Below are 17,522 nucleotides of genomic sequence, written 5' to 3'. Positions count from 1 at the left end.
CCAAAAGTATGTATAGGGAGTGAGGGAGAAATATGAAGGAAAATGCCATCCAAAGCAATCTACAAAAATCTAGTTGGACATACTCACAGTCACCCATCTCTAAAAATTGGAGGATTACAACTAAAAGAGCACCAAGAGTCATAGAGATGTACAGCATGAAAACAGGTCCTCTGGTCCAATTCATCCATGCCAAACAGATATCCTTAATCAATCTTGTCCCATTTGCCTGCATTTGGCCCAAATCCCTCTAAACCCTTCCTATTCATGGACTCTTCCAGATGCCTTTTAAATGTTGTTGTTGTACCAGCCTCTACTTTTCCTCTGGCAGCTCATTCCATACACGAACCACCCTGTGTGAAAAAGTTGTCCCTTGGGTCCTATCTTTCCCCTCTTACCCTATGCTCTCTAGTTTTGGATCCCTTACCCTGGGAAAAAAAGACTTTGGTAATTCACCCTATCCATAGCCCTCATAATTTTCTAAACCTCCATAAGGTCATCCCTCAGCTTCCAACCCCAGAGAAAATATCCCCAGCATTTTCAGCATCTCCCTATAGCTCAAACCCTCTCAGCCTGGCAACATCATGCTTGTACATATTCTATTATAGCCCCAACATTCACTTGTTTAAGATACAAATTTAATTGCCTAATTCACAATCACCTCAATCCTCCCAGAGCCCAGTCAGTTATTGTAAAGCTCACTCACCAGAGATAATACAATGGTCTCACCTGCCCTCCCCTGAATAATACTAAATTAATCCGGCTGTAGACTTTTCCCAAGCTAATGAGAGGGTGAATTTTCCCACTCTGTGATGCATGACCATCACAAAGCACCTGCAAAGAGATCTGCTAATCTGAGCACACAGATGCTTTTTGAAACTAGGCATTCTGGGATCCTTTCCAAGTTCATAGTTATCCCTGGTGATACCTCAATATCCCTATAAAGGGAAAGCTGACCAGTACAAGCTGGACGCCAGGTGAGATAAACTCTCATTTTTTTCCCAGACATCACAACAGCAGGTGGACCCTGAATGAACACCAGTTTTTTGATCAGCAACTGGTTCCTCATTCTAGAGTGGCACTCAATAGTTTATTCTGAACCCCATCAAATATCCAATCCGAAAGATCTTGAAACTGTTTATAATTCGGTTAACATTTACCAGTTTTCAATAAAACAAACACAGCCAGTTTATAGAAATAATCTGTTTATTGTGAATTGCCATGTTCATAATACATTGTTTTAAACATTGTAATGGAAAATGCAGTTGCCTAAAACTCTTTAACTATTTGTGGTGTTCACAAAATGGCAGAAAGCAGGCAATTTAAAATAAAAGTTGCATAGTTTTACTTCCAGACAATAACTGAGTGCATTTGCATTTCATGTTATATGTAAACCAAAAAAAAAGTACAAAATGGTTAATGTTTTGTAGCAAAGCTGTTGTAGCACATCTTTGGGTTGATTTCTCCACCTTTATTTAACTTTATGCAGAGATGACTAACATACACAAGAAGTGATAAAAAGCCTCTTTTCCTATTCAGACTCAAAATTAAACAGTGTTGAAGAAACATCGATTAAGACTTCCAATTTCCTTCAAAAATCAGGACTTTGAATTCTTGTGTATTCGCCATGTATGCAGGTTAAGATATGAATAAAAGTGTGATACATCAAAAGGTATGTGGTACAACTCCTGTGACATGCATAATGGAAGTTCAGTGTTTCAGAGAACTCATAACCCCTTTTTAATCTCCTAATACCACATCTATTCATTGTCCTATTTCATCACAGACACACACATCAACACATACACTCATTCGCTCACTCCTTAAAATATATCGAGTTTTTTTAATATAATTTTGAGGCAGATTCAGTATATTTTATTGTCTGTTGAGTACTCACTTTGAACATCTAAGGCCAGTTATGTTGGAAATAACTTTTGTGAAAAGTGTCACTTTTTTTCTTTAAAAACTGTGTTGTAGGTTGCTTTCTGGTTTATTACTGAATAAATGATCTAGCATTTCAAGCTAGTTAAGAGCATTCTATCTTTAATTAAACTACAAAGCTAGAAGATGTGAATGTTATCTGTGATAAACCACTATTGCTTCATTTTTCTCCGTTGAGAACAAAATGAAACAATCAATAATCAGTACCAATATGACAAATCAAATCTTAAACCCATTTTAACATACTTAACAAAAATGTAAAAAACATGACATCAGGCAGAACACTTTAAAGTGAGCAGAAAGTCTAATTCAAAATCTCACTGGTTTTAATTATTTAATTTATCCATGAATTCATGATCAAAATGTTCCATATCATAGATTTAATTTTATTCTAAAGTGGACGTTGTATCAATATTCTAAATCTTCAAATTTCACAGCACATTTCTCTTTTAGAATAAGGGTCTCAATGACTTGGACAAAGGTGGTAGATCTGTGAAGATCAATTGCTAATGTGTGGATTTGTAATACAGTGCTAATACACATGGCTTTTACTGGGATAATGTGAACCAAATCCTTAATAAAATATTATATAAATATTTAAAAAAAGCTCATCTCGGCATCTCAGGAACACTTGGACAGAATTCTGTGAAGATTTCTTTAGGGTTCATTTTCATCATGTGCCATCCCTGGTGAAGAAAACAAGAAAAATCAAATGTATTTGTGCAGAGACATTGAACAAACAAAATAACATTACAACTCTGATTTGTACAGAAAATTACAGTGCACATGATTTAGAACAAAATTTGCCCCCCATTTAAGTAGTGTCATTTTAAATTGGCATATTATTCATGGAATGTGTGAAGAATATGAGAAATATCATAATGGTAAAAACATGAACATCATTAAGTATGAGTCAAAATCATTGTTGCATAAGGCTGGGCAAATCCATTCTGTTGAAAAACGGAGCATAATTGAAGCACCCTGTCACAACCTCCACCCCATTCATATAATTATCATGGGAGACACAGAAATTCGGCCAATTTAAAAAGAAGATCAATTCAACCTGGAAACCAAGTTCCAACACACACACAGGCCAGCTCCGTAATGGTAGTATGATGGACACATAGATATAAAGGGACATATGGATACTGGAATTGAAGGCCTAAAATTGGGGGTTGTTCAATATGAATCTTAAGTCAAGGCAATATTGACTGATCAGCATCTGGAGATAATGCACACTGTATAAGAAATAAAGCAAGGATGCTAGAAGCACAAGTTCTGCTTTAAGGGAAGAATGGTCTAGATATGGTTCTAAACTGGGGAAAGGGAGTGAAGGCTTTGTGGCTACATTTGCAGATGACACAAAGACAAGTAGAAAAGTATGTTGAGAAGAACATTTAAGGAGAATGTAGGGAAAATGTGAAGTTGTTCACTTTGCAGGATGAATTAAAAGCAGAGTATTAATTGAATGGAGAACAATTGCAGAATTTTGAGCTACAGATTGTTTTCGGTGTTCTATAGTATGAATCACAAAAATGTAGCATGAAGGTACAACAAGTTTTTAAGAAGACCAATAGAATGCTATCCTCTATTGTGAGAGGAACTGAGCATTAAAGAAAGGACATTATGCTTCAGTAACACAGGACACTGGTGAAACCACCACAGAGGCCGTTGGCCCATCATGCCTACATTGGAGCAGGAGAGAAATCATGAGCTTGGCTCTGACTTCTACATGTTTACTTACCCCTGGCCACAGCATTTTCACAGTTTTTGTGAATCCCTGGAAAGTCTCTGCTGACCTGCAGGAGACTGTTTCTGAATTTGAGAATACACAGAAATGTCCTGCTTTGTCCCCATACCCTTGCACATTACTTCTAACCAAATAACTATCCAGTGCCTCTCTTGAATGTCTCAGTTGAAACTACCTCCACATTTCAAGGCAGTGCATTCCATACCGTAACTACTTCCTGTGTGAAAAAGGAATTCTCTCATATCACCTTTGCTTCCTTTGCACATCTCTTTAAATCTATGATCTTGTGTTCTTGTTTCTTTAACAAGCTCCTCCCTATTTACTCTATTCGATCTGCTCACGATTTTGAAAACCTCTATCAAATCTTCCCTCTGCCTTCTTCTCTCTAAGGAGAAGAGGTCCAACTTTTTCAATCTATCCACATCACCAAAGGTTCTTGATCCTGTACAGTCTTGACTTCATGTAAAGAGCATGCTTCCTCTTGGGAGTCAGTCCAGAAATTGTGGGTACTGTCCTAAAATTAGCGATCACTCTTTTAGGATGCAGACGAACAGAATGTTTTTCTCTCAGAGGGTTGAGAGACTTTAGAACTTTAGAATGGGGGTAGGGTCATTAAACATTTCCAATGCTGGGGGTGGAGGGGGGTCATGTGTTTGTCTCTGACTGCTACACATTTACTTACTCTTGGCCACTGCACTTTCACGGTTTTTGCGAATTCCCAGAAAGTGTCTCCTGACCTCCAGGGGAATGTGTCTGAGTTTAAGAATACACAGAATCCTGCATTCTTTGTTGTTCTTTAATCCTATCCAAACTGTTAATCCAAATTTCTTAAACAGAAAACAGAAATTGTGGAGAAACTCAGCAGGTCTGGAAATATCTGTGGAAAGAAAACAGAGTTAATGTTTCAAGTCCAGTGACCCTTGTTGGCTCCAACTTCTGAAGTTCCAAATAAGGGTCGCTGGACTCAAAATGTTGCCACAAATGCTGCCAGATCTGCTGAGCTTCCCCAGCAATTTAGGTTTTTGTTTCAGATAGTCAGCATTTGTAGTTCTTTGTTTTATTATGAAGAGATTTTAATTTGGCAATGGAAATTAAAGGCTATTGGGGGCAGAACATAGAACATAGAACATAGAAGAATACAGCGCAGTACAGGCCCTTCGGCCCTTGATGTTGCGCCGATCAAAGCCCACCTAACCTACACTAACCCACTATCCTCCATATGCCTATCCAATGCCCGCTTAAATACCCATAAAGAGGGAGAGTCCACCACTGCTACTGGCAGGGCATTCCATGAACTTACGACTCGCTGAGTGAAGAACCTACCCCTAACATCTGTCCTATATCTACCCCCCCCTTAATTTAAAGCTATGCCCCCTTGTAATAGCTGACTCCATACGTGGAAAAAGGTTCTCACTGTCAACCCTATCTAACCCCCTAATCATCTTGTACACCTCTATCAAGTCACCCCTAAACCTTCTTTTCTCCAATGAAAACAACCCCAAGTGCCTCAGCCTTTCCTCATAGGATCTTCCTACCGTACCAGGCAACATCCTGGTAAACTTCCTCTGCACCCGTTCCAGTGCCTCCACACCCTTCCTATAGTATGGCGACCAAAACTGCACACAATATTCCAGATGCGGCCGCACCAGAGTCTTATACAACTGCAGCATGACCTCAGGACTCCGGAACTCAATTCCTCTACCAATAAAAGCCAGTACGCCATATGCCTTCTTCACTGCACTATTTACCTGGGGTGGCAACTTTCAGAGATCTGTGTACATGGACACCAAGATCCCTCTGCTCTTCCACACTACCAAGTATCCGACCATTAGCCCAGTACCCCATCTTTTTGTTACTCTTACCAAAGTGAATCACCTCACACTTAGCTACATTGAACTCCATTTGCCACCTTTCTGCCCAGCTCTGCAGCTTCTCTATATCCCGTTGTAACCTGCCACATCCTTCCTCACTGTCTACAACTCCTCCGACTTTCGTATCATCCGCAAACTTGCTCACCCAACCTTCTAACCCTTCCTCCAGGTCATTTATAAAAATGACAAACAGCAATGGTCCCAAAACAGATCCTTGCGGAACACCGCTAGTGACGGCACTCCAAGATGAACCTTTGCCATCAACTACTACCCTCTGTCTTCTTCCAGCCAGCCAATTCCTAATCCAAACCTCCAACTCACCCTCAATGCCATATCTCTGTATTTTCTGCAGTAGCCTACCATGGGGGACCTTATCAAACGCCTTACTAAAATCCATATATACCACATCTACCGCTTTCCCCTCATCTACCTCCTTAGTCACCTTCTCAAAGAATTCAATAAGGTTTGTGAGGCATGACCTGCCCTTCACAAAACCATGCTGACTATCCTTGATCACATTATTCTTATCCAGATGTGCATAAATCCTATCCCTTACAATTCTCTCTAAGACTTTGCCCACAACAGAAGTGAGACTCACTAGCCTATAGTTACTAGGATTATCCCTACTCCCCTTCTTGAACAAGGGAACCACGTTTGCTAGCCTCCAGTCCTCTGGCACTACTCCTGTAGACAAAGAGGACACAAAAATCAAGGCCAATGGCTCTGCAATCTCCTCCCTTGCTTCCCAGAGAATCCTAGGATAAATGCCATCAGGCCCAGGGGACTTATCTATTTTCACCCTTGCCAGAATTTCCAACACCTCTTCTCTACATATCTCAAAGCCATCCATTCTACTTATTCGTGCCTCAGTATTCATATCGACAACAATGTCCTGTTCCTGAGTGAATACTGACGAAAAGTATTCATTCAGTGCCTCCCCAATCTCTTCAGCCTCCACACGCAACTTCCCATTACTATCCTTGATTGGACCTATTCCTACCCTAGTCATTCTTTTATTCCTAACATACCTATAGAAAGCCTTAGCGTTTTCCCTAATCCTACCAACTGAGGACCTTTCATGTCCCCTCCTTGCTGCTCTTAGCTCTCTCTTCAGGTCCTTCCGGGCTACCTTATAACTCTCAATTGCCCCTATTGAACCTTCACGCCTCATCTTTACAAAGGCTGCCCTCTTCCATTTAACAAGGGATTCCAATTCCTTATTAAACCACGGCTCCCTCACACAACCCTTTCCTCCCTGCCTGATAGGTACGTACTTATCAAGGACACTCAATAGTTGCTCCTTGAACAAGTTCCACATATCAATTACGCTCTTGCCTTGGAATCTACTTTTCCAATCCACACATCCTAAGTCATGCCTCACCGCATCATAATTTCCCTGCCCCCAGCTATAACTCTTGCCCTGTAGTACACACTTATCCCTCTCCATCACTAGAGTAAAAATCACCGAATTGTGGTCACTGTCCCCAAAGTGCTCACCTACTTCTAGTTCTAATACCTGGCCTGGTTCGTTACCCAGAACCAAATCCAGTATGGCCTCACCTCTTGTTGGCTTATCTACATATTGTGTCAGGAAACTCTCCTGCACATATTGGACAAACACTGACCCATCTAACGAACTTGAGCTATAGCTCTCCCAATCAATATCAGGAAAGTTAAAGTCCCCCATAACAACCACCCTATTACTGTCACTCTTCTCCTGAATCATCTTCGCAATCCTTTCTTCAACGATTCTAGGACTATTAGGAGGCCTGTAAAAGACTCCTAACAGGGTGACCTCACCTCTCCTATTCCTAACCTCAACCCAAACTACCTCAGATGGCAAATCTTCGTCCATCTTCCTTTCCACCGCTGTAATACTATCTTTGACAAGCAAAGCCACACCCCCCCTCCTCTTTTACCCCCACCTCTGACCCTACTAAAACATTTAAACCCTGGAACCTGCAACAGCCAATCCTGTCCCTGATCTAGCCATGTCTCCGTAATAGCCACAACATCGAAGTCCCAGGTACCAACCCACGCTGCAAGTTCACCTACCTTATTTCGTATACTTCTGGCATTAAAGTATACACACTTCAAGCCACTCTTCTGTTTACAGGCAACCTCCTTTGAGATTGATGCCATATTCCTAACCTCCCTACACTCCCTACACTACAGAAGGGAGTATGGAATTCAAAACACAAACAGTTCAGCCATGGCTCTTTAAATGATGAAGCAGTTTCAAGGGACTAAATAGTTCACTTCAGCTCCTGGCTGTATGTTCAAACATTTGGTTGAATTTGGCTTAAATGTTGCTGTCTATTCAACGTTTAGATGGTGCAAACATTGGAAAAGGAGCAGCAATATTGAAAAGAAATTGCAGCAGTACAATTAAAAGATTCCAATAAGCGGGAAAACATTTTGAAAGTCGGGGTGTAGGAAAATGGAATTATAGTCACAATCAAATGGCTATGGCTCCATCTGATGAATGCTGGAGCACTCTTGATTGGCTAAATGACCTACTTTTTTTAAAAAATAAAAGTAATCCTTGAATATAAAAGCTCTGAGGAGAACTAATCTAGAAACCTCTTCAGGTTAGTGTGGGGTGGGGACATGCATAAATATGGAGATTGGATAAGCATGTAGTAAAGACAATGTGGTTGCAATAGGAACATTTAATGTTTGTGGGGTCTGGAAAAAGAGGAATAAATACAGATGGTAAAGTTAATGAATTGTTTGAATGGATCTAGGATAGCTTCCAGTAAAATATGTAGAGGAACTAATAAACGAACAGACCTAGTAGATTTAGTGATATGCATTCAGCCAAGGTGAAATCTCGTCAGTAAGAAAATATCTTGGCAATATATCTGTTTGAAGGTAGCTCCTTGGTTCATTATCTGCTGATGCTCCATCCTCAGCTACTTCCTTGATGTTTTTTGTCAGTGATGCTTTGCAATTGCCTTCCAAAAGGAGGCAGGTCCAAAGTTTACCTCAGCCAGAATGGGAATTGGACCCACTCTGCTGCTGTTATTCAGGACCATCCATGAGCTACCATAAACCGACCAGTCCCCATCTTGAAAGTATTGACTATAATGTGATTAACTTTCTTATCCAGTTTAGGAGGAACAGTGCCAAACTAGGTTTATAAATTTAAGGCTGAATAGAGTAAATTTAAGTATCTAAAAAATGAGAAGTAAATTAGTGTGGCTCAATTATTAATAGGTACATGTACACACAAATATGTTTAATGTTTTTGGTATGATAGAAAACCGATACACATCCCCAAACAGACCCACATTAACTTTGCTTTCCCATGATGCTTCAAGACCTATGTCATATTACCGTATGAAATAGGAGCAGGCTGTTCTGCCCCTCGAGCCTGCTCCATCATTCAATTGGGTTATGGCTGATCTGACATTCCTCGCTTCCACTTTCCTGCCCTTTCCCCATACACTTATACCTCTGACTGATTAAGAATCTATCTCAGCCTTAAATATACACAAGGACTCTGCCCCCACAACTCTCTATGGTAAGGAGTTCCAAAGGCTCACCACCTGCTGAGAGAAGAACTTACTCTTCATCTCAGTCTTAATTTTGCACCCCTTTATTCTGAGACAGTGCCCTCTGGTCCTAGATTCTTCCATGAGGGGAAACATCCTCTCAGCATTTACCCTGTCAGCCTCTTAAGAATGTTATATATCTCAATGATTTCATTTACCATTCATTTAAACTTCAGTGAACACAGTCCCAACCCAAATGAGACAATCCCTTCATAACCAAGGATCATTCTCATGAACCTTCTCTGATCTGTCTCCAATAAAATGATATTTTTCCTTAAATAAGAGGAACCAAAACTGCTCACAGTACTCCAGGTGTGGTCTCACCAGCACATTGTACAACTGCAGTAAGACTTCCCCACTCTTGCACTCCAACTTGCTTGAAATAAAGGCCAATATTCCATTAGCCTTCCTGATTACCTGCTGCACCTGTGTGCTAGCTTTCTGTATTTCGTACACAGTTACCCCCAAGTCCCTCTGTGTTGCAGCTTTCTGCAGTTTTTCTCCATCTTAATAATAGTCTGTTAATTTGAAATCCCTTCCAAAATGAACAACTTCACATTATTCCACATTCTAGTTAATTTACCAATTTTTTGTCCATTTGCTTAACCTGTCAATACCTCTTTATAAACTGTTTGTATCCATCTCCGCAATCTAAGTACTTCCAGCATTTTCTAGCCTAATGGGATAACCTGTCACTCTTGCACGTGTGCTTGAAACTTAATTAAAAATTAAATCAATGATAGAAAGCCTTGGCTCTGTAATTGCTTAAAAACTGTTAATCTCTAACACCTTCCATTTCTGATTAAATGCTACTGGCTCTGAAACATTGTTTTTTCTGTATTTAGACACTGCCTGACCTACTGAATGCTTACAGTTCATGTGGTTTTATTAAAAGGCCTGCAGCTGACCTTGGCCTGTAGGCATTTGGTTTTAATAGAATGAAACTCACATTGATATCAAGGTTGTTACCTTCATAGATTTCTACTGTGTAGATCCTCAACATGTGCCATACTCTATGTCCCTGCTACAAATCAACCTTCTCAAACAATCATGTGCTTGGTAAGTTGTTAATCTGACTTAGTATGTCCAACAGCCAGGAATAATACCCAGCTGTTGTGAGGTATAATGATCTGTCTCCTGTTTCTCCTTGGTTTCCTTTGTGAGATATTTTTAAAACCCACTGTTGCTAATGAGTGATTCATGGTCAATTCTAACATGCTCCTCATTTTAACAGCACGCAGACCGATGTGTAATACAACAAACATGATTCAGATTCTCGTGCTCATTTAAATTTAGATGATACAATGCAAACCAGCCACCTAACATTTTGCAACATTCCCTGAATACAATAAACGCACGATTTATCACTGATTTTGTAAATATAGCAATTTGTAATTGAACAAGGACCCAAGAGATGAACTGACACATGGCTAGCCATTTATCACAGTGACATCTCTCCAGCTACCCTGTGAAGAGTCGTACAGTTTGTTCTTAACACTGTCACCTACTTAGTTTTATGAGTTTACTGTCTTTCTGCTGACGCATGTTGAAGATACAATAAAAAAAACTAACGTTCAGCTGTTTGCATTCATAGTGATAACTGTCCATGGAGCTTGAAATACTATTGTAAACAAGTCCAGAATTACCTGGCCATATTGTTCGTGTTCATTTGAAGTGTTTCTAAAAGTCACTCACCATTAGTGTAACTGCCGTGATCCCCAGCTGAGCCTGATTTGTACTTACTTCCAACTGTAATCTAGGTATAACAAAGAAAATATGGTCATCATTTTTCTAGTGCTGAAATTGTACTGTTTTGAGCTTGTTTCCTTCACCCAGGCAGTAGTCCCAGTTGGTTATATGGTTAAATATTATTCTCTTCAGTTTGCCCACCAAATCTCTGTAGACACCTATGAATGATTTGTGCCCAAGTACAGATAGTAAGCCATTAGTCATATCCATGCCAAATGGTAAAAGAGAGACACATTCCGCTGAAGGCCACTCAGCAATAGTCTTGGGTCTCTGGGAAGCAGCATTTGAGACTGAGTGCTCCTCCTCAGGAAAACCTAAGCTCAACCCTAAAGAGCAGGGGGCTAGAAATAGGCTGTCTTGCTTTCTCCTCACTGGGAGACTACACCCTGTGGGATGACCGTCTTAACGGTGAAAGAAAGAAAACATTAATTTCTGCAACTTGGCAAGTTAGAGCACTCATGGTCAATCTCAACTAGAGGGAAAGAAATTGTTGGGGACCTCAGCTGGGGCCTTGTTGGGGAGAGGCAGTTGACGAGACAAGCAAAGGGATAAACCTCCTTATGAAAAGGAATGGCTGACAGAAACTTTCATGCTCACAGAGTCTGTTTTTCCAGCAGGAATGTAATCTTGGATGCAGTGCCAGATCTCCTGAACTGTATAAATGAAAGACTCATGACATTAACCTACACCTCAGGTATAACCAATAGGATGCTATCGTTAGCTTTAAGGCTACACTCTCTTCCACTGGAAGGAAAGAAAAAGTTGTTTGGAGGCATCCTACATCAAAATGACTGGCACCTCCTGGGTCATGTCATTTTTTGAATTAATAATCCGAGTGTTAGCTGTATCACTTGATCCATGCAGGGCATTGACATCTACCGGATAGATCGAAGACTTGTTCAATTAGTGATGAAGCAGCCCCAAGGCATCATAAGGTCCAAAAATCAAAGAGAGAAAACATCAATATCTCAGCCTTCAAGCAGCCTGACTGAGGAGAGGAATTTCAAATGCAGCTCACGATCAAATTGGGAAAATTTTCACACATCTAACTCAATTCTTGAACGGAGATATCAAATAAAGTCAGCTGTAATAAATTCCTAAAGGGAAGATCATGAGGTGTGGGAACAGAGATAGCTCATTCAGCCCATCAATTCTGCCCCACCACTCTATTAGCTCATGGCTGATCAGGTAATCCCTAACTTCTGATAACTCCTCAAGGCTTGGAAAGTTGCCCAAACAAACCTCATATCAACTTACACCCAATCAGGCACATACCCCACATCTCACATTTGTTGAAGGAGAGACTCTCAGATATACTGAACACTTGACATTTCTTGATAGACAGCAGCTCTCAAAAGGTCACCATTGTCAACGAGATCCCAACACTGGACCAGCTGTAACAGCTCAGCCTTCTACACATCACAGTGACAAGCATTTGATGTCAAAAATCTCTAAAGTTGAACACAGTCTTAACAAACAAATCCACTGTTGTTAGCACATTCTGACCTACAGAGAGACCCAAACTGTGAATTAGCAACATGTTAGAGCACTTGAGAAATTCCATCAAAAACATCTCTCTGCATCATCCAGATTCAGTGGGAGAACAATTGATCAAATGCTAATGTCCATCTTAAAGCCTGCTGTATGTGCATTCTGGCAGAATTAGCTTTGATGGACCAGATATTGTTCCAAGCCAATAACCATCTCCCCATTGGATCTGATTTGCTCAACTCTCGGGTGGCCAATATTCAATAGGACATCAAGGAAAGTGCCTTAAAGACACTCCGAAGTTTCCCATAAAACATCATAGCATTGCCATTAGACATTGGGAAGGGTTTACTCCCAAATGTTTAAAATAGCACTGTGTCCATCAAGCTGCACCATGCTTTGAGTCCCAGTGTTTTAATGAAACAGAGTGGCAGGCAAAGGCTGGAGGACAAAGAAGCAAATCCTTCTCTCCAGACTGCACAATCTCATACAGTATTCTGTTCCGTGTGCCTAAAGATGTGTGGGCTGAGAATTCATCTGTTCAGTTGCTTGAAGATCTACGGTAGAAACTTGCAACTGTGTTGTGGTCAGCCCCGAATTGAGGGACAGCTGATGACCATATCTAAACCTCTCTGTTCACTTCCCAAAGGTACTCTTAACTGAACTACAATGTCCCACCCTTTCCAGAACACCGAGGTAGCTTTTCCCCATCAGCATCAGTAACAAGAGTTTGGTAGGGTAGAAGCTTTTCTTGCAAAATCAGGCCTAAGATATTCAATTGCCTAAATTTTATTTTTATTCATTACGGGAAAGTCATGTAAGTTTTAAAGGGGAAGAGGTAGGACATTTATCATGAAGTAACTTGCCTTTGCCAAGATATTGAATCCAATGGGTCTAGGTAAGTCAATCGTCAATGATGATTCCTAAGATATTGGTGGTGGAGAATCGCAAAGCTGGTGATGCTGTTAAAGATCATTGGAAAGGGGGAAGAGGGTGGAGTGGTTCTTCAACATTTTCTACACTTGATGTCTGCACTTGATTATATTTATCGTACCCTTCACCTATCAGCACTGGTCCCAGTGTAAGTCGGAACTGGCTATTTAACTATCAAAGGTATTATGAATGGAGTTAGATACTGGGAAATCGGTGACTGGCCCTGTTTAGATCTCGTGACAAAGGCATTTAATCCAGCTGATATGGTGGTTGAAACTGACTGCTTGAATATGTGTAAGACTGAGGTGAAACAAGGTGGTGAAGTAGTATTGGGATAGACAAGTATGCCAGATATGAGGTTACAATCAGATCAATTGCCCCCTTACTAACTGCCAGCACAGGCCCTAGGAGCTAGTTGGCCTACTCCCTGCTCCTAATTTGTTGTAACTATTACTGTTTTGTAGCTTTCTTTACAATAATGCCTTTCTATATAATTATAGAAGATTTTCGAGTCCTTTATCAATCGGTCAGGTTTTTAGTGCCAATTTTGCAGCTTCAGTGGTTATTTATTTCCAGGTGTTAACACAGTGAGTTGCTGCTTCACATGATATCCACTGCATAACTAACCTCAACCCCACCCAAAAATATTTCTCATCTTCTCACCCATCACCTCCCTCCAACAGAAACTTTGCTTCCAGTTTCTGGCCATTCATTAATTTTACTATCTCCTTTTCTGCCAAATATTTGACACAGAATTCATCGCCTTTTTTCCAATGTTGTTGTGGACTGACACCATTTATTGTATTTTATGCCTCCTTATTGCGCTTAATTTTCCCTGTTCCCACCCTCCTTAATTTCTAATAATTTTTCCTTTTCTGCCAACTACAGCCAGTGAGGTCATATATTCTATCTTCCCATCTAATTGCCTCTTTGTCTTACATTCTGTTCATCCCAAAACCAACCATTTCCCACTTTTCTCCCTATGCCCTGCCAATCCTTGTTAACTCAGGTCCTTCATTTCTCAAATAATTTCATCTCACTTTTCCTATTCAACCCTTTCCGCCACTTCTCTCCTTTGCCATGAATTCTTCCCCCGGTCTGGTCAATTGCATCCTCCTTCTTGTTCCTTGTAATGCTCCCCATACTCCTTACTTTTCGTCCCCTCCCCACAAAGACGCACAACTAACAGGAGAACTCAGCTATGAACACATACCACTTAATGGCTGAGACTCCTGTAGGCGAGAGCTATCCTGATTACATAATGGTACAAAGTGTGATAAAGCTGGGATGTTTGTGTTGGGAATATACTCACGAGTGAAGTAGGCAACTGAGTGTGTGTGTGGAGAAGGGGTCCTCATTACATTACTTCATCCCAACAAATACCAATCCCCTCCCCTGTTACCTGATCCTTCCTTTGTAAGGTTGGTAGTTAGACATACAGTTGATGCCATAGTTACACAGTCTAATAGAGCATCAAAACATTGCAGACATGCACAATGGTAGCCATCCACTCTGCTTGCATTCTGATCTCACTAATATTCTGGGCAGAGGTTTAACTTGAAGTGTTATGTGGAAGGTAGGCATTGCTGGCAAATCCATAGAATCCCAAGTGTGGAAACAGGCTACTCAGCCCAACGAGTCCACACTGACCCTCTGAGCAGCATCCCACCCACACCCTCCCCCTACCCTATCCCTGTAACCCTGCATTTGCCATGGCTAATTCACCCTAACCTACACATCCCTGAACACTGTAAGTAATACAGCATGGCCAAATTACTTTAACTGTGCATCTTTGGACATTTATTTAGTTATTGCCTATCCTTAGTTGCACTTGGATGAATTGGCTTGCCAGACAGTTTCAGAGGGCAGTTAAGAGTTGACCACATTGCTATGAGCAAGGATGGCTGTTTTCATTGCAGGATTAACAGCGGAGGGAAGCCTATAGAATAAGGCATCTTGTGGTTGCTCAAAAACATACTCATCAGCTGGATCTGAGCACTCAATGCCAGGAGAGGACTACATTCTTGGTCAGTCTTAGACACTGAAACTCAGTCTTCGAAAATAGAGTAGAAAGTAGAGCAGTTTAACCCTTTGAAAGAATTGTGATCACCTTGTCCTATAATACATTGCACTTAGTGAAACAGCAGTTCAGTGGATACACACAATGTCTTGCATGAGTTGGCTGCTTATAAACTGGCAACACTTACCAATACAAAGAGGCTAAGTTCAAGGAACAATCAAAGATGAAATTTCAATTTAGTTCCATTGAATGAGACTGTGGTGCTCCAGAGCTAAATGCAACTTCAGTTTTAGTAAATAGAAATTTTAACTTTTGAAGACTCCACTTTGATACCAATTTCACTCTTTGGTAAACAGGTTCCCTCTCACCTGTCTTAGGCACAAACTACCAATCAGAATTTTACAGACTTTTTTTTAAGTTACAAGAACAGCATCAACAAATTTCAGCATAATATTTGGATATCAACTAATAACATTTAAATAGCTCCCGGGTGAACATTGTTTTGTACAGTCAATCCGGGGATGTAACAGTTTACATCAAAATATAATGGAGAAATGTGTATGAATCTAGATAGATGTCTCCTATCCAATGATGACCTTAGATGGGGTGGCTGCTTTTCCATTGGAAGAATCTGTCTTATTCTCCCACAAGTTCCGCTTGCTCGATACATCTCCTGGCCTCACATCCTAGAATTAAAAGTACAAATAAATTGTAAGGCATTTTCACAAGAAAATTGTAGACTAATCAAATTAATACAACAGCCAGAATACAGCATACTTTCAGTATTTGGTGACAGTGACAAGCATTCAGCGTAGTCTATAATTTTGCATTTGGTGCACATTTCAGGCAAGAGGACAGAAAACAAAACAAAGTGTGCTTTTAAGAACCAGGCATCGCTTGTGTTTTTAAGTTCAAACCATTAACTTAGGTAAATAAAAATGAATTGAAAAGTGTATGAAAACAAACTGCTATTAAACATCTCATGGTAATAATTATACCTAATGGGAAACTTAGATAGATATCAATGTCTTTCCAAATTGATTTTCTGCAATTCTTCTTGAACACATCAGGCAGATATATTAAGAGGACAGCAAATGATGTGTGTTGCAGTATCAGAACAGTTTATTCTCCTTAATGCTGTTTTAGATTTATTATTACATCAACAGCAAATCAGTTCAGAGAGTTTGAAATCTACAGTTGTAGATCTTTGACCTTTTAAGTTTAAATCACAGGAAAATAAAAACTGCTCCATACCTAGGCAGCAAGTCAAAAATCAAACCCAATGCTTCTTTTACTAAAATATACCAGTAATTAAAACAGCAGTCAGCAGATTATGATTTGCAATGGAGTACGTGTGAAATCAAGAGAAGTTGTCTTTACCTGAAGCAGCATCAAGGAAGAGAAGTAATTGGAGAAGGGTACAGAGCTTTTAGAAAGATATATACAAACTTACATGAGGAGTGTGGATAGTTTTAATGACTATATTGATTGATCAGAGAATTATTTTTCTACTTGATTTTAAATTTAGCACAGAAATACAACAACAGCTCTTTCTAAATTCCACATTTACAATGCTCCTTACCCCATACTTGCCATCAGTTTAGAATTTCAATGCAAGGCAACCATGGCTCAGTTGGTAGCTTTCTTGTCACCAAATCTGAAGGTTATGGGTTTAAGACCCATGCCAAGACTTAGCCACAAAATCAAAGCTGGTACTCCCAACGCACTATGTTGAGGCTCTAACTACCTCCTCAAATGGATGGAAAAATCCCATGATAATATTTCAGAGAAGAGTAGAGCAATTATTCTGGTGTCCTGACCAACAGTTATTCCTCAATTAACATCACATCAGTAAAACAGATTAACTAATCATCTTCATATTGCTGTCTGTGGAAACTTGCTGTCTACAAACTGTGACTACACTGTCAAGTGATTTTCAGCATCTGATTGTTGTGAAATATATGGGATAAATTCATGTTTTTGTTTAAGTGATTTACTGTACGATTTTCCATGCCCCAAAGTAGGCACTTGCTGCCAAACCCCACAAAATGGCAACACTAACATCTGGAAACGATTCAACAATCACTTTGTACTTAATTCCAAAAGAGAATTATCTGTACTCTATGATTCTTGTGTTTTTGATTAAAAAGAAACCTTTTTTATATTAAAAAATAAATGGGTGAGATAATAAACCAGCAACATTGTTAATTTATCTT

The 17,522-nt window shown here is 40.0% G+C and overlaps 1 protein-coding gene across 5 annotated transcripts in view; it reads right to left on the bottom strand.

Annotated features, from left to right (window-relative positions):
- Positions 1-1,185: 1,185 nt before the first annotated feature.
- LOC140466695 (non-muscle caldesmon-like) overlaps positions 1,186-17,522 on the bottom strand; it is a 212,816-nt gene continuing 196,479 nt past the window's right edge. For 4 of the 5 annotated variants that reach the window (XM_072562164.1, XM_072562166.1, XM_072562167.1 and 1 more), the window contains 3 exons: positions 15,903-15,992; positions 10,812-10,872; positions 1,186-2,624 (listed from right to left, as the gene is read on the bottom strand). In XM_072562164.1, the coding sequence (XP_072418265.1) occupies positions 2,596-2,624; positions 10,812-10,872; positions 15,903-15,992 (180 nt within the window). In that variant the 3' untranslated portion in view covers positions 1,186-2,595. Of the gene's footprint in view, positions 2,625-10,811; positions 15,993-17,522 lie in introns of all 5 variants that reach the window. The other variant, XR_011955261.1, reaches the window with a different exon arrangement.

This window comes from Chiloscyllium punctatum, chromosome 44, assembly GCF_047496795.1.
Source record: "Chiloscyllium punctatum isolate Juve2018m chromosome 44, sChiPun1.3, whole genome shotgun sequence".
In the NCBI taxonomy this organism is placed as follows: domain Eukaryota; kingdom Metazoa; phylum Chordata; class Chondrichthyes; order Orectolobiformes; family Hemiscylliidae; genus Chiloscyllium; species Chiloscyllium punctatum.
Note: the sequence above shows the minus strand (reverse complement) of the source record. Positions and strands in the feature narration are given on the sequence as shown.